Source organism: Phaethon aethereus, assembly GCF_964289735.1.
Source record: "Phaethon aethereus genome assembly, chromosome: W".
Lineage (NCBI taxonomy): Eukaryota > Metazoa > Chordata > Aves > Phaethontiformes > Phaethontidae > Phaethon > Phaethon aethereus.
Genome location: NC_138581.1, coordinates 2004484 through 2017734, shown reverse-complemented (window position 1 = coordinate 2017734; position 13251 = coordinate 2004484). Strand labels below are relative to the sequence as shown.

At 49.4% G+C, this 13251-nt stretch overlaps 1 protein-coding gene across 10 annotated transcripts in view; it reads right to left on the bottom strand.

Moving 5' to 3' along the window:
• Positions 1-13251, bottom strand: part of LOC309415078 (transcription factor 4) — a gene marked incomplete at its 3' end in the record, with an annotated part of 234114 nt that overhangs the window by 60930 nt on the left and 159933 nt on the right. For 3 of the 10 annotated variants that reach the window (XM_082012491.1, XM_082012492.1, XM_082012484.1), the window contains exon 1: positions 4932-5745. The exons of the other annotated variants lie outside the window; for them this stretch is intronic. In XM_082012491.1, the coding sequence (XP_081868617.1) occupies positions 4932-5417 (486 nt within the window). In that variant the 5' untranslated portion in view covers positions 5418-5745. Of the gene's footprint in view, positions 1-4931; positions 5746-13251 lie in introns of those variants that run through there. 10 annotated transcript variants of the gene reach the window in all.

Here is a 13251-nt window from a genome sequence, read left to right as displayed (position 1 = left end):
AAAGTGCCACGGCAATTTTACAGTAAACCAAGTATAATGCAAACCAGATTTATACTGAAACAGGAAACAAACAATTCTTCTGCACAATTTCCTGTAGATCAATTGGAAAGGTATTTAAAGACTGCACCAGCCATTAGATCTTTTGTTAACCCCCCCAGCCCTGCCCACAAAAAAGCAGCTCATAATATACACTTTTATAAGATGTCAACACCCTAACATCATTTTCCATGTCTACCATCAATCTATAACCAAACGAAATAAAATTCTATTTATAATTTCTTTTTCAGAAAAAAACCCCACCATAATAATTTCCAAGCTGGCACAGACGAAGAGGTGAAGTTCACTTCTGATCAGCATATGCAAAGCATATTTAAAACTAAGATTCAGCGTCACATCCTGCAAGGACACTAAGCTTTAATAATTCCTAAAATATTTCAGCAAAATCCAGCTTTGCAAACACGAGGCCACTTTTATTTCCATCGCGTACAATGGGAAGAAAGCGATCAGACCCACCAAGCGGAAATTGGAATTCAATAGGTAAGGCAGGGTGACCCTTAAAAACAGTGCTACAGTTATTTCAAAACTCCAAGACACAAACTCAAAGATTCAGAATAAATTTGTGCCATCTCCCTTCCCTTCCTGCAGAACGTAAAACACAAAACCACTGATTGTGTCAAAATGTGTGTGTGTACATATATGTGACTATATACATACTTTTAGGTGTGTAGCTATAATTTACAAAATTTTGTTTTGTTGTTATCAGCAGGGAGCCGACAAGATTGTATTAATTCAGGATATAAACATACAGGCCTTCCATAAACCCCACAAATATTGGGGAAGTCTTCTAGATACCTTGGCATCTGCGCACAATCCCGAGAAGAGTAAGCATTTCTATACACAGACGTATATACATACACATATGGATTTCAAATCGGGAAGCCTGAGCCACCCGTATGCGGATGCAGTTCGACGAAGGGGTTGTAAATTTAGTGTTACTTCGTTACAAAAATCCACCCCTACGCTTCAGAACTAGCTTAAAGTCTCTTGTAACTTTTGCTAATAAATATTTTTTTTATGATCCGTGTGTCAGTACTCCCAGTATTCCCAGCAAACGAAACGCTGACATTTCTTTAAACAAAGATGAGCCATAAACATCACGCTGAATTACTGCCGGCTCAGGCAAAAGGGTGCAAGCACCCAGGGTCTCTCATTTCGGTTTCGAGATTTCTTCCTCCTCGTGCTCAAAAAGAAAACTTTCTCCGCGCCGTTCCCAGAGCGACGCCAGCCTCGTGCCATTCACAACTCCTCACTTGTCATTATTAAGCGCGGTACATGGAATTATTACACTCTTTGGCCTAGCCTATTAGCAGGAACGATACCATGGAGCATTCATCTTCATCTAGGAACTTTATGGAGTTGAAAAGCTTTATAATAAGAATAGCAGACAGAATGTAAACAGGAAAAACTCATTAGCATTTACTTTTTGTGATTTGATGACTTGACAAATAACTATTTCAAAACAACTAGTTTGAGAGATGGGTTGAAGCTTGTTAGGATAAAGCAAAAAGAGCAATTACAATAATTATAGGTTTCCCTATATGATTTAACACATGCGCACGGTGGGAGCTGACGATGTGATCTTAAGATAGCATTAAAAGAAAATTTTGCCACTTTTGATTTTCATTTGCAATGATTTCTTCTTTATAGTTCCACGCGTTTCAATATATTGCCTATGACCAAATAATACTTTATTAAAATCTCAGTGAGGTGCGATTGAAAATAAGCAATTTTGAAAATCAAATTTAGACAGGAATCCTGGATCCATCCCCTTTCAGGTAACGCGCATATCCTAAAATATTGCACCCATCTCGGCTAAAAACAAGCAAGGCTTCGGGAAAAAAAGGCTCTTCTCGTTTCATTGCTTCCAACGTAATCGAAGCGTTGATCTAGTTAATCACAGATAATAGCGCACGCTTCCAACTCCTTTGCTGAAACGTCTTTTTTACAATATTTTAGGGGAAAAAAGTGAATCGAGAGCCCAACATTTATATATTGTACCACTAACGCAATCACCAAGCACTTAGCTTCTCTTTCCACTTTCTCCTTTGACACTGGCAGGTTTGCTGTTCTTTTCAGATTTTGCAAAACAAATATCCTCTATCACAAGAGATGCGAAGGAAAAGGTTTCTTACCGATGAACATCAGTAAATAGTTAAAGGCAGAAAGTGCTCTCCCAGAGAGTAAGCTCTGCTACAACGCCCTGCGAGCGAGAAAAAAAGCAGCAAGTTGCAGAAAATGCGTTCTGCACATCTTGCATTTATGGCAGTTTAATTTTTTTCCAGCCATTTTTGTGACTCCTGTACCCAACTGCACTCCTCTTCCCACAGCAACTTCGACTCAGAGGGCTTTGGAATGATTTTGCATTTTTTCTTCTTTTGTTTATTCCCAGGGAAGACCTGCTTCCGCTGCCTGCTCGCGGTTCAGAGAGTTCAACCCGAATTTAAACAAGTAATTGACTTGTCACTGGGGAAAAAAAAAAAGGGGGGGGGGGGAAGGAGGAATTCAGAACTCTATCTTTCCCGCACAAGGAAACTTGCGCGAGACAGAGCAGCCCCTGCCCTGCCCAACAAGCGGGCGAGAGCTGTGCAGCCCCGAGAGCCGCGGGTCCTTTCGACGAGGGGCTGTGAACAATTAATGCATGGCATCCCCAATCTCCGCACGATGCCTGGCACCACATCAAGAGCCGCACAATGCGGAACCGGGGCCAGAACAATGCCGGCTCTATAAAACACAGAAATCTGTGTGTCAAGTGGACGCGGGAATACTTTCTCCCCCTCCCAAGGCTGTGGGCTGGCCTCATCCCCCGACTCCCGCGACTCCCTCGCTGCGGCCGACGCCTTTCCCCGAGCCGCGGGAAGGGAGCGGGCAGCGCGGGCAGCGCGGGCAGCGCAGGCAGGGCTGCCCGTGCGCCCCGGCGGCACGGGGACCCTCGCCTCTCTCTTTGTGCCCTCCCGGCACCGAGGCCAGGCTGGCTTTTCCCAGACATCTTCCGCCGGTGCCCATAAATACACCTCCTGTGACAAGAGCCATCCTGGTTTTTACGAGTCCCACCTTCTGAAAAACACAAAGAATAGGGGAGAAGGCCCGGCAGCCGAGTGGGGTTAATTAGCCCTATGATGTCATATTCTGCAGTTTTATGTAAGTACGACAGGCGGCCGGCACGACAGGACGACATTACTGTCTCACCGTTCCCAGCCTCGGCGACATGGACCGTAGGGCCGCTCGCTAAGCGGGCTGGGCATTGTGCTTTCTGTGTTTAGTTACTTAAAAAAAGAAGCCAACAAAAAAAATACAAATAGACTGGGGGGCACACGACACACGACACCAAATCCAACAACCCAAACCAAAAGGAAAAGCCCAGCTCCCCCACCCACCTCCATATCAAGCGCTCCATCTCGCCCCCCGCAAGAAAAATGCAAAGAATAATGAAGTTGGTCGAAGTGTTGAAAATTGTTTCCCGTGGCCCTGACGCCGTGCAAGCGCTGTGCATCGCTGCTCCCTGCGCACAGGCTGCTGTCGCCAGGATTTTATTACGTACTGAGGATGAATAGCAGCGTTTAGGAACTTTTTCTTTTAAAGCTCCCGAGGCTGCCGGCCCTGCCATGCATGGGAACGTCAGGTAGGCTTGAGGTGAAGCCTCAACAGCTCTGGAACAGCAATAACCACTTTAAAGGCGGGGGGGGGGGAAGCCTTGCAGTACGTTTAGGAATCTTTATTCTTCTGCATTTTTGTAATTTTAAATCTCAATTGTTTTTCCTGTGCAAATCCTCTTAGTTTCTACCCCCAAACCAAGCGTCCTGCACTACTGCAACACGTTATTTGCAAAACATTCAAAACAAAAGAGGAGGCCCACAACTCTTGCTAATAAGCATATTTTTAAAAAATTAACAACAACAAAAAAAATCTCAGCTATTCCAACAGATGTTCACTCGCCAGAGCAGCTTTCCGTAGGGAACAAGCTGGGCTGGAGGGGGGCTGCCCAGGCGCAGCCCAGGGCAGACATGCCCCCCCATTCCCCCACGGCCAGTGGGATAAGGGGTTTGAACCCCCAGCAGCTCCACGCTGGCCTAACTACGCCAGCCTAACTATGCCGCTCCGCCTGGGAGCGGATGCAAGGGAGGAAAGTTGGAGGAGCGCAGGCCGGAGCAGCTCCCCCGCCCTTCCCAGCCTCTCCAAATTTTATTTTCCTCTCCCCTCAGCAACAGTTCCCCTCCTTACCTCGCCCTTCCCCCTCCCCACAATATTTTAAAATATACTGAAATACTTTTCCTCCTCAAGACCCAGCCAGAGAAAAAAAAAAACAACAAAAAAACCCCTCCAGATGGCAAGTATAAACCTTCTGCTGGGGTTATGCACAAAATACCAGACACTTTTTTTTCCCCCTCTTAAATAAAGCCTTTCTGTTGGAAGGGGGGGGGGGGGCCAAGAAAAAAAAAAAAAGAACCAAGCAGGCCGGGTCCGGCGGCGGGAACGGGCGGGAAGGGGCTTTTTTTTCCATTTTCCGTTATTTTACGGCTCCTTTCCGAGCAGGGTGCCGGCCCCACGCACCCACGGGTGGCGGGGGGAGCCCCGCGGCCGCGCAGCCCCGCTCCGCTCCCGCCCGTCTTCCCCTGTTTTCATTTTAATCCCACCGCCCCGCTTTGCACTATTTTCACTTAATCCCAAACTTTTAAGCCCGGGTGGACTTTCTAGCGTACAGAACACAAAAAACCCAAAACCCCCTAAAAGAGGGAAGGGAGGAGAGACAATTAAAAGCCCCCACGCCGGACTGCAGCGGCGGCCCCCCCGCCGCGGCGGGAGCGCGGAGCAGGCTCGCCCCCGCCACCACCGCACTTGTCCCAGCCGCGCCGTGAGCCGCCGCGGCCGCTTACCGCTTTCCCGTTGTAGTAGTACATCAGCGGGTTGCCGCCCATGCCCGGGATCGTGTATGCGCAGTACATGGTCCCGCCGTCCCCCTCCGCGCCCGCGCCCAACTCCGCGCCCCGGCCGGCTCGCCCGCTCCTCACGGCAGCGCCCCCGCTCCCATCCGCCCGCCCGGCCCGGCCGGGCGCGCTCAATATGCAAAGCAGGGCGAGACCATTCGCCGCGCGGGGGCGGAGGCTGCGCGGCTCTCCCCCCCCCCCCCGCCCCTCAACCCCGCGCACCGCCCCGCGCCCGCGCACCGCCCGGCGCGCTCCCCGCGGAGCCGGGCGCGTTACCGAGCGGAATACAAATGGGCTTAATTGCCTCCCCCGCTCCCTCGCCCGCTCCTCTCGCCTTTTTTCCTTCTTCTTCTTCTTTTTTTTTTGGTGTGGGTTTTTTTTTGTTTTAATTTGATTAAAAAGCGAGTGGCAGGAAGGGAATCGGATGATGCACATCTAATAACTCCGCCATCTGTCCGTGCTGCTGGCGCGCTCCCAGCATTGTGCGCAGCTGCCGCGGCCCGCGCAGCCCCGCGCAGCCCCCCTTCTGTGGGCTTTAAATAGTAATAGTAGTAGTAATAATAATAATAATAATAGTAATAATAATAATAATAGTAGTAATAATAATAATAATAATAATAAACAACAATAATAAAAACGAGAAGAAGAAAAAACACCCCCTGGGTGTCCCGCGCCAGCACCGCGCAGGGCAGGGGGTGGTGGGGCACGAAACACCCCCCAAGCACCGCGCCGGGACTCGCCGGGCCTTGCCAAACTCCCAGCATCACAGGAAAGGAGGGCCCCTGGGAATGGATCCCAAATGAAACTAAATCATTTGCATATGGCGAAGCAAATGCCATCCGCAGCCGGTTCTCCGGGCTCGGCTTTAATAATTCAAAGCACCTATTTCCTTACTCCTCGACGCGGTACGGCACCGCAGACAGCATCCACCCAGCACAAAGAGCCGGCGACGCAACTCCGAGCCGTCGGCTCGGGCGACGGCGAAGTTTTCTGTCGTACTTTCCACCCAGATCTATGGGGTCTGCGCGCGCGGCTGCCCGTGCGAGGGGGGAGGAAAGAACGAGCAGAGGTTTCTCTAACTCACTTGTTCTGCGTTTACTCGGGAGGTCCCCGGAGGTTTGGGTAAACAGTACTTGAATTATAATCACACATTTCATTCAAATTTCATGCTTTGAGGATTTTTTCCTCATTAGAACAGTTAGTTGTCAATCTGACAAGATCACATTTGTAACCTTTAAACCACCCTCGGCGTATAATACGTAAAGCCAAAAATCCCAGCTACTACAGGTCAACGGGCAACAAAACGTTCCTCCAGAAAGGGAGAGAAACGGCTCCTCGCACCCAGGGCTTGTGGCAGACGGGCAGAAATCTCCTACGCCCGTAAACCTGCTTTGTAAAACGTAACCTCCTACAGACGTAGGTATCAATGAAAAGTAACAAAGTGCTTTGATCATTTAGCAAAAAACCACCTTCTGGTGTTTTTAATACACACCTAGAAATAAAGCCCGTTCCTCCTTTCTGCGTTTGCAAACTGCAAGGCACGGTATTTTCTCTCTTAATAAAAGCTGTAGCTTCACAGCTCCACACAAAGTTATACAACTAGCATTACATTTTAGTACAAAATTTTACCACAAAATTAGATTGGATGGACCTTTAAATCATCTAACTTAATTGCTCTCCTGCCACGGAAACAACCCCCTAACTCCAGCAGAAGCAGCTTTTTCTGACTGGCACTAGATAAGCCTAAAAACTTCACGTGTCGATGTCTATAGATCATGGAATCGGAGAGAGACCCGCAGCTCTGGAGAGCAATCCTTGAATCGTGACCCATGTGTCAAGAAAATGACTGCAGATGATTTCAGTTCGGTTTTTGCAACCTCGGAGTGGGGAACAGTCCAACTTAATTTGGCTCCTGTCATATTAGTGCTTTCATTCTCCTGAATGGGAAAATTTCACTATAAATACATTGTACGTAACACGGTAAGAAGTTAAGGTGGTTTGCAGGGAGTAAGCCCATAACTATAATTCTCAACACACGACAATAAAAATTAATTACTTTATTGTATCATATTTGCATTCGACACACACATTAAGATAACTTTAACGTATTTTCCTGCCTCGCTTAGGAACTTGTGATGGTCCTGGATATTCTGCCTTTATTATTTTTCAGAAATAGAAATGTGTATCTCACATAAAATGCGTATTATTTATAACAGCCAGGAATACTCTCGGAGAGACGCGGACCACAGGCAGGGCTTTGCAATGATGCCAGGCCAGGTTACGTGAGTCCTCGGCCACCCACCCGCCCCTTCCCGCACCCCTTTGCCCCAGCACCCCCCAACGCAGCCCTGCTCGGGAGACCCCCGTGGCTTTCGGGACGGCGGGTCTGCCGCTGGCACGCTGGCACGGCCGAGGACACGTCTCCAGCCGCGTGGCCCGAGCTGGGCTCCCGGCTAACGGGAGCCCGTTGATTAAAAGAGCAAACCGCTAGAAATGTAAGGGGAGTTATCTGATGAGAAGCAGCCTCTTAAAAAAATTAAATCGTTGTTGGGTGTTTTAATCTCCGAACGCAGCGCTCGACGCATTTGCATCTGGGCGCGACAAAGCTACGTTGGGGATTTTTGCTGAACCAGGCAAAAGCGGGTTTCTGCGCTGGGTTTTGTCGTTAGCGGGGGCTGCTGGAGGGCCAAGCTCCCCGGCACCGACAAAGGCGAGGGTTCGCCGCCGGGATTCAGCTCCGGACACGCCGGTGTGAGGGCGCAGGGGGACGCTGCAGGTGCAGCTGTGCGGGACCCCCCGCAGCCCCCCGCGCCTGCATCTGCGCTGCCGCGCAGCCCCCCCGCGCTCCCACCCGCCGGTGGGCGTCAGGCAGCGCCGACGTCTGCCAGCCCTTGCCACAGAGCGGTGTCGGCAACGCTGCAATTATGTCCTTCGTCTTAACGAGCGGTTGGCAGCGTGGAGACACCGAGGCGCAGGCGGGGGAGAGTGACGTGGGGACGGCGCGTCCCACCGCCCCGCGCCGCTCCCGGGCACCGCACCGGCCTCCTCCGGTCCTGTCCAACCGGCGTGCTGTCTCCGCTGCCCAAAAGGTCCTTGTTTTCCATGTAAGGGGTCAAGGATGAGTATTTAAACCTCTGTTTTGGTAAGAACAACGTTATACTGTACCCGGAGGGAATGCCCCCGAAGGGCAGGGGACATTAAAGCACATACAGCCCAAGAGATGCACGAAATGCCCCGATAATGCCTTATTTCAGCACTTTCTATGCCAGGCCTCATTCTCTCAGCATCTTGCCGGTCACAAGAGAACACGGCTGACCAGGCGTAACTTAGCCGTGCCCTCACGGTGTAAATGTATTCCCCGAACACAACATGGGTAGCGGCAAATTCGGGTCGATACGTCACCTATACAGCACGACACAGCAAGCGCAGGGTGCCATGGTACACGGGCACGTTGTCAGAATCCAGTTCCTTTAGCGTTGTCTACGTTAGTAATTCCTTTTGGGGCCCTCCTGTTCCATTCGCCCTTTGTACCGCTGGTCGCCCCGGAGCAGCCACCCAGGCACGGTACAGCCGGCGGGGGACGGGCAGAGAAGCCGGGTGGGGCTGCCGGGAAACAACCGGCGCTGGGACGGCTGCGAGAGAATTCCGGTGCTTTGGTATATATACGCTCGCTGCCATCCTCTCCTCGCTTCTCTTCTCTCAGATCTCAGCGGCAAATTCCAGAAGAGGGTGAGGAAACATCCGAGAAACCCAAGAAGGAGGAGGAGGAGGAGGAAGAGGAGAGAAGGGCGGGTTCTGCAGCTCCTGCAGGAGGCCATCTCTCCTGGTCCAGGAGGGCAGGAGGGAGGTAACGGATCCCTGCTTTTCCAGCAGGATTTTCAAGACAGAGAATTTGGAAAGGGTCTCATCCTGTGAGCTGCTGAGCACCCTCCTCCCTCAACTAGGGGTGCTGCAATGGATGGTGTCCTGTCGTCCCGACAGAGCGGTTTCCACCACTGGCACGCTTCGCATCAGGCATCAGACCTTCCAGAAGGTCACAGAAAAAGAACGTTGGAAGGAAGAGAGGGCAGTCACGTTCCTGACACTACTGTAACTGAGGTCCTCAGAAGAGGAGCAAAGGAAGGGAAGCTGTCTGCGAGGTGACAAGCTTGCAGCCACAAACTGGAACGGATAATGGTGAAATACCACGTAAGATGACTAAAATAGCCAGTATTCCTCTAAGTCTGGGTCACTTGGATAATCTCATCCTTCTTACACAAATCCTTATTAAAATACCCACCATGGGTGGAGAAGTGGCTCTGAATGCCCAGATGTGAAGAACCTTACCCAGCTGAGTCACCAGGACCTCCATTCAGCAGTCCCATGAAGACATGTCCCATCTTGCGCACCACAAGCCTTTTCTGACCAGCTTCTCTCCTATTTAAGCTCTGTACCCCAAAGCCAGGTCTGTCCTAGGAGACGCCAGAGCTGAGCTGAAGGTTTCTTAAAATCCCCCCCAAAGTACCTGCGCAGCACCGGCGCCTCTGACCAGAGAGGACACAAACCGAACCATGGAAAGCTCACTCAGATGCTGGATAAACCCCAGAACAAAGTTGCACCTTACTGACCTCCTACAGGTGGGACATGTTTTCGGCAGCGCGTGCCATGGCCATTGCCTGGTCTCAGTTTTGGAGGATCCCAAACTGAGTTAAGAGATTAACCTGCTGAACACTAGGTGATGGACTTTATAATGGTCGCTTTGGTAACTACTGCAACTAAAGGCAATGCTTAATTTCCTATGTTTTTGTACATTAATATTCTCTCCTCTCTCCCCAGGAAGAGGTTCACATTCAGAAACTTGTGCACCATAGAGTGAATACAGTATAAATATCTAATTATACAGATGCTATATGAATAAATCAGATCCTAAAAGCCACAGTCTCTAAAAAGCTACTTTAAATCAGCCAAATGTGGATACATCTGCTTTAATATTATAGACTACCTACTGATGGCAATCCTAATCAACCCAATGATCCTACGCCTCGCTTCCAGGCTTGTGTGCCAGGAGGAAACAAGCCTTTTTCCCAGCACCGGACTAGCTCCTCTCATTCTCGTTAAGGGGACAAACTCTCCACCAGATGTTTTAACCAGGTGCAGCTCATGGAGTGGCCCTGAGGGTTGGCTATTCCAGCAGAGAGCCTGGACCGAAGAGCCGGATGGCCAGCAGCGCCATCTCAGCCAGCTTCTGCGGGACTTGGGACTGACCCGGACTGCACCCACGGCACGCCGGTATGACAGTCCTTGTCCACAGGATTTCTTTGTGCATGAGTCAGGTCATCGTGACAGTACCTAGACGTTGCTGCATTTCAAAATAATTTCAACACAAGTACCTTTGCAAGTTTTTTTCCTAAATTTAAATGGTCGGCCAGCTAGGACTCATGAGTGTCATGACCAGTGCTGATTCCACCGAATTCTTGTACATTTGTCTGTATTGAACACGTTAGACAGGCACATTTCCTATATCCAGAGCAGGTTTTGAGCAAATTGCCCTTTCAGCAGTGACAGAATCGGTGACATAACTGCACGTGCTCCTGTTCTTGCATGGCCAAACACAAGCTAACTGGCCGAAGTGGGTGCTGTAACTGAGGTTGGAAGCCAGGAACATGGCCAAGGAGTCGGTCTGAGATTGCCAGAATAAACCATAGGACACCTCTGCAAGCAGCCGCCAAGTTTAATCTGTAAAACATCAAACTTCTTCTCCTTTTACCTCAAATACTATACAGACTGTATTTACTAGATAGCACATGAAGTTAATAACATAATAAAACCCTAGATCAAAACCAGCTATTGAAAACCAAACCAGCATCCAATGTTTGCTTTCCAGATAAGCCAGTTTTAACACATGATCGGGTTGAGCCCATCCCTTCAGCTGCAAAGACTGGCTCAGTATGAGCTGGCCTGGACCCCCAGAGGAGGGCAGGGCACTGGGGGCAGGCAGGGCGGCACGGTGTCCTCCCGCTTACCCATGGCCTTCCATAAAACTTAGCTTACAAAAGGAAAAATAAAGAAGAGCATAGAAACATACTTTACAGTTCATCTATTTGAAACAAAACCGTTTATCTAAAATATCCGTTTGCCACTAGGTTTATTTTTGACTACCCTGCTTGTGAAAAGCCAAGAGAGAAACTTAAACCACATGGGCCAGGATTTCTTCTTGCACGAAGGCACCATTGCCAATTTTTACCATTTTATCTTGAGTATCAGAGTGTTTGGTGGGCTTTCTTTCCTGGAAAGTCAGAGCTGCTGTGGTCATTGCTTACAGGATGATCTCAGATTTCGTATTTTGAAGACTCGGCTTCTAACTCTGATAACTGTGGAGGAGAGCTGGGAAATGGGAACTTTGAGGCAGAAGACCCCAAAGGCTAATAAACCCAACCCAATCTTTACTATTTTTAAAATCTCGTGATTTCTTTTTTTTTGTGGATGGGAGGGCGGCTGACTCACGATATTCGAACCTTTGAGGTTAGCAACACTGTGACGGCTTCTCCGCATTGCTCTGGCTACGTCAACAGGCCCTACCACACGTGCAAGGTGGCATCGGGGTTTCCAGAACAAAGTCAGGAATTCTGCTGGCCTAGACTGTGTGCCAGAACATCGCATGGGCTTCCACTTGGGATTCACTACAGAAACGGAGAGGAAAAGTGGGTTTAGGGTTCATTTCTGACATCTTCTCTATGCTCCCAAGGCACACAGGGAGAAGTGATGGGAGGTTCCTACATCTGGAAATTCCAGTGCCATAGGTCTCAGTATGAGACTACAGACATGGTTCCATAGTTGAGAGTCCACTGGAGAAGTATTCGGTAAAATAAATGAACAGAGTTAAGGTTTTTAATATTTCATACAGTGCCGAGCAGCTCGCTGACTGTACACACCACATAATAAACAGGTAATTTCAGATTACAAGGGATTATCTTTGCTTTTGCAGCTGAAGCACAATCTAGAGTGATCAGTGCTGCAGTTATTGCTCATATGGCGTTACCGTGAGGTTTCCATACGTTCCTGGTCAATTGTTCTCCATTAGCAGTAGCTGCCGTTACAAAATAAACAAACATTTTTGAAGCATAATGCAATCAAGGACCTGCTCTTATGTTCAGTCTTTAGGGAAAAAAATCACACTGTAATATAATGATTTTCATTAGTAACCGTATATATTCTCCCAAGTGGGTTCAGCGTTTTATAAAATGATGAATACCTACTTGCACCAGAACTTCAAAAAAAAAAGTGTATGTATTATGCTGTTGCGCCATTATTTTTTAAAACAATACATGAAAAAAGGGAAAAAAATGTGGAGAAGGTAAGAAAAAGTTGTGGACGGACACGTGGCTCGTGTTAAGAACCAAAACGTGGCCTCTTTTTCAATCACACACAGCAATTTGTCTACATACTAAACCGTTAGCAGAGCTGATCAAAGCCCTCAGAAGCGTTCCTCACTACCCTCCTCTCTGCTAAATGATCTGCAGGACTGAACAGAGATGTGGGAGCCTGCAAACTCAGATTCGTTCCCACTCTGCCACAAGAATCTGGGGAGGGAGCGGGAGAGGAACGCTGCTCCTCGTTTCTTGCACGTTGCCATATGGAAGGCTTTTCAGCTGTTACATAGTTAGGCCTCGCAGCCCCTCTATCTAGCAGTTAAATATTATTCTGCCACTGTTTCCCTTTGTATAGACGGAGAAACCAAAGCTCGGAGAGGCCGCGGGCACCGCGTCGGTGCTGCAGTTACATCGAGCCGAGGGGATCGGAGCCTGGGGCCCCCCGCACACGCGCCTCTGGCACGGGGCCGCCCAGGGGAACGGCTCGGGCTTTCTGCCCCGACTACAAGGGGAAATATGAAGTTCGGTGACCTGGCCGCACGGTGATGTGCAAGGTGTTCGGGAGGAAAACATGCCTGCGGCTCAGCTCCCGGGGATGCTCGGGATGAGCAGGTCGCGTTTCCATGTGTGCAACGTGCTCTGAAGATGAACTTTGTACTTGGAAATGACCTGTGCTTGAAAAGAACCCCCAACCTCAGATAGCCTGGCAAAAGGAGAGGTAGAGACAGCGCGTTTTCAGAAAAATTGGAAAAGAAGGCAAATCCCTTTTGCATTGCCCACCCATGCACATCACCCTCCGTACCCGGCCGTATGGCTCGGTTTTGCTGCTCGGTGCAAGCATGGGTCGCACACAGAAAGATGAAGGGGCTGGTCCCGAAGACCTCAAAGAACTAGGGAGGACGCAGATGAATTTGAACCCT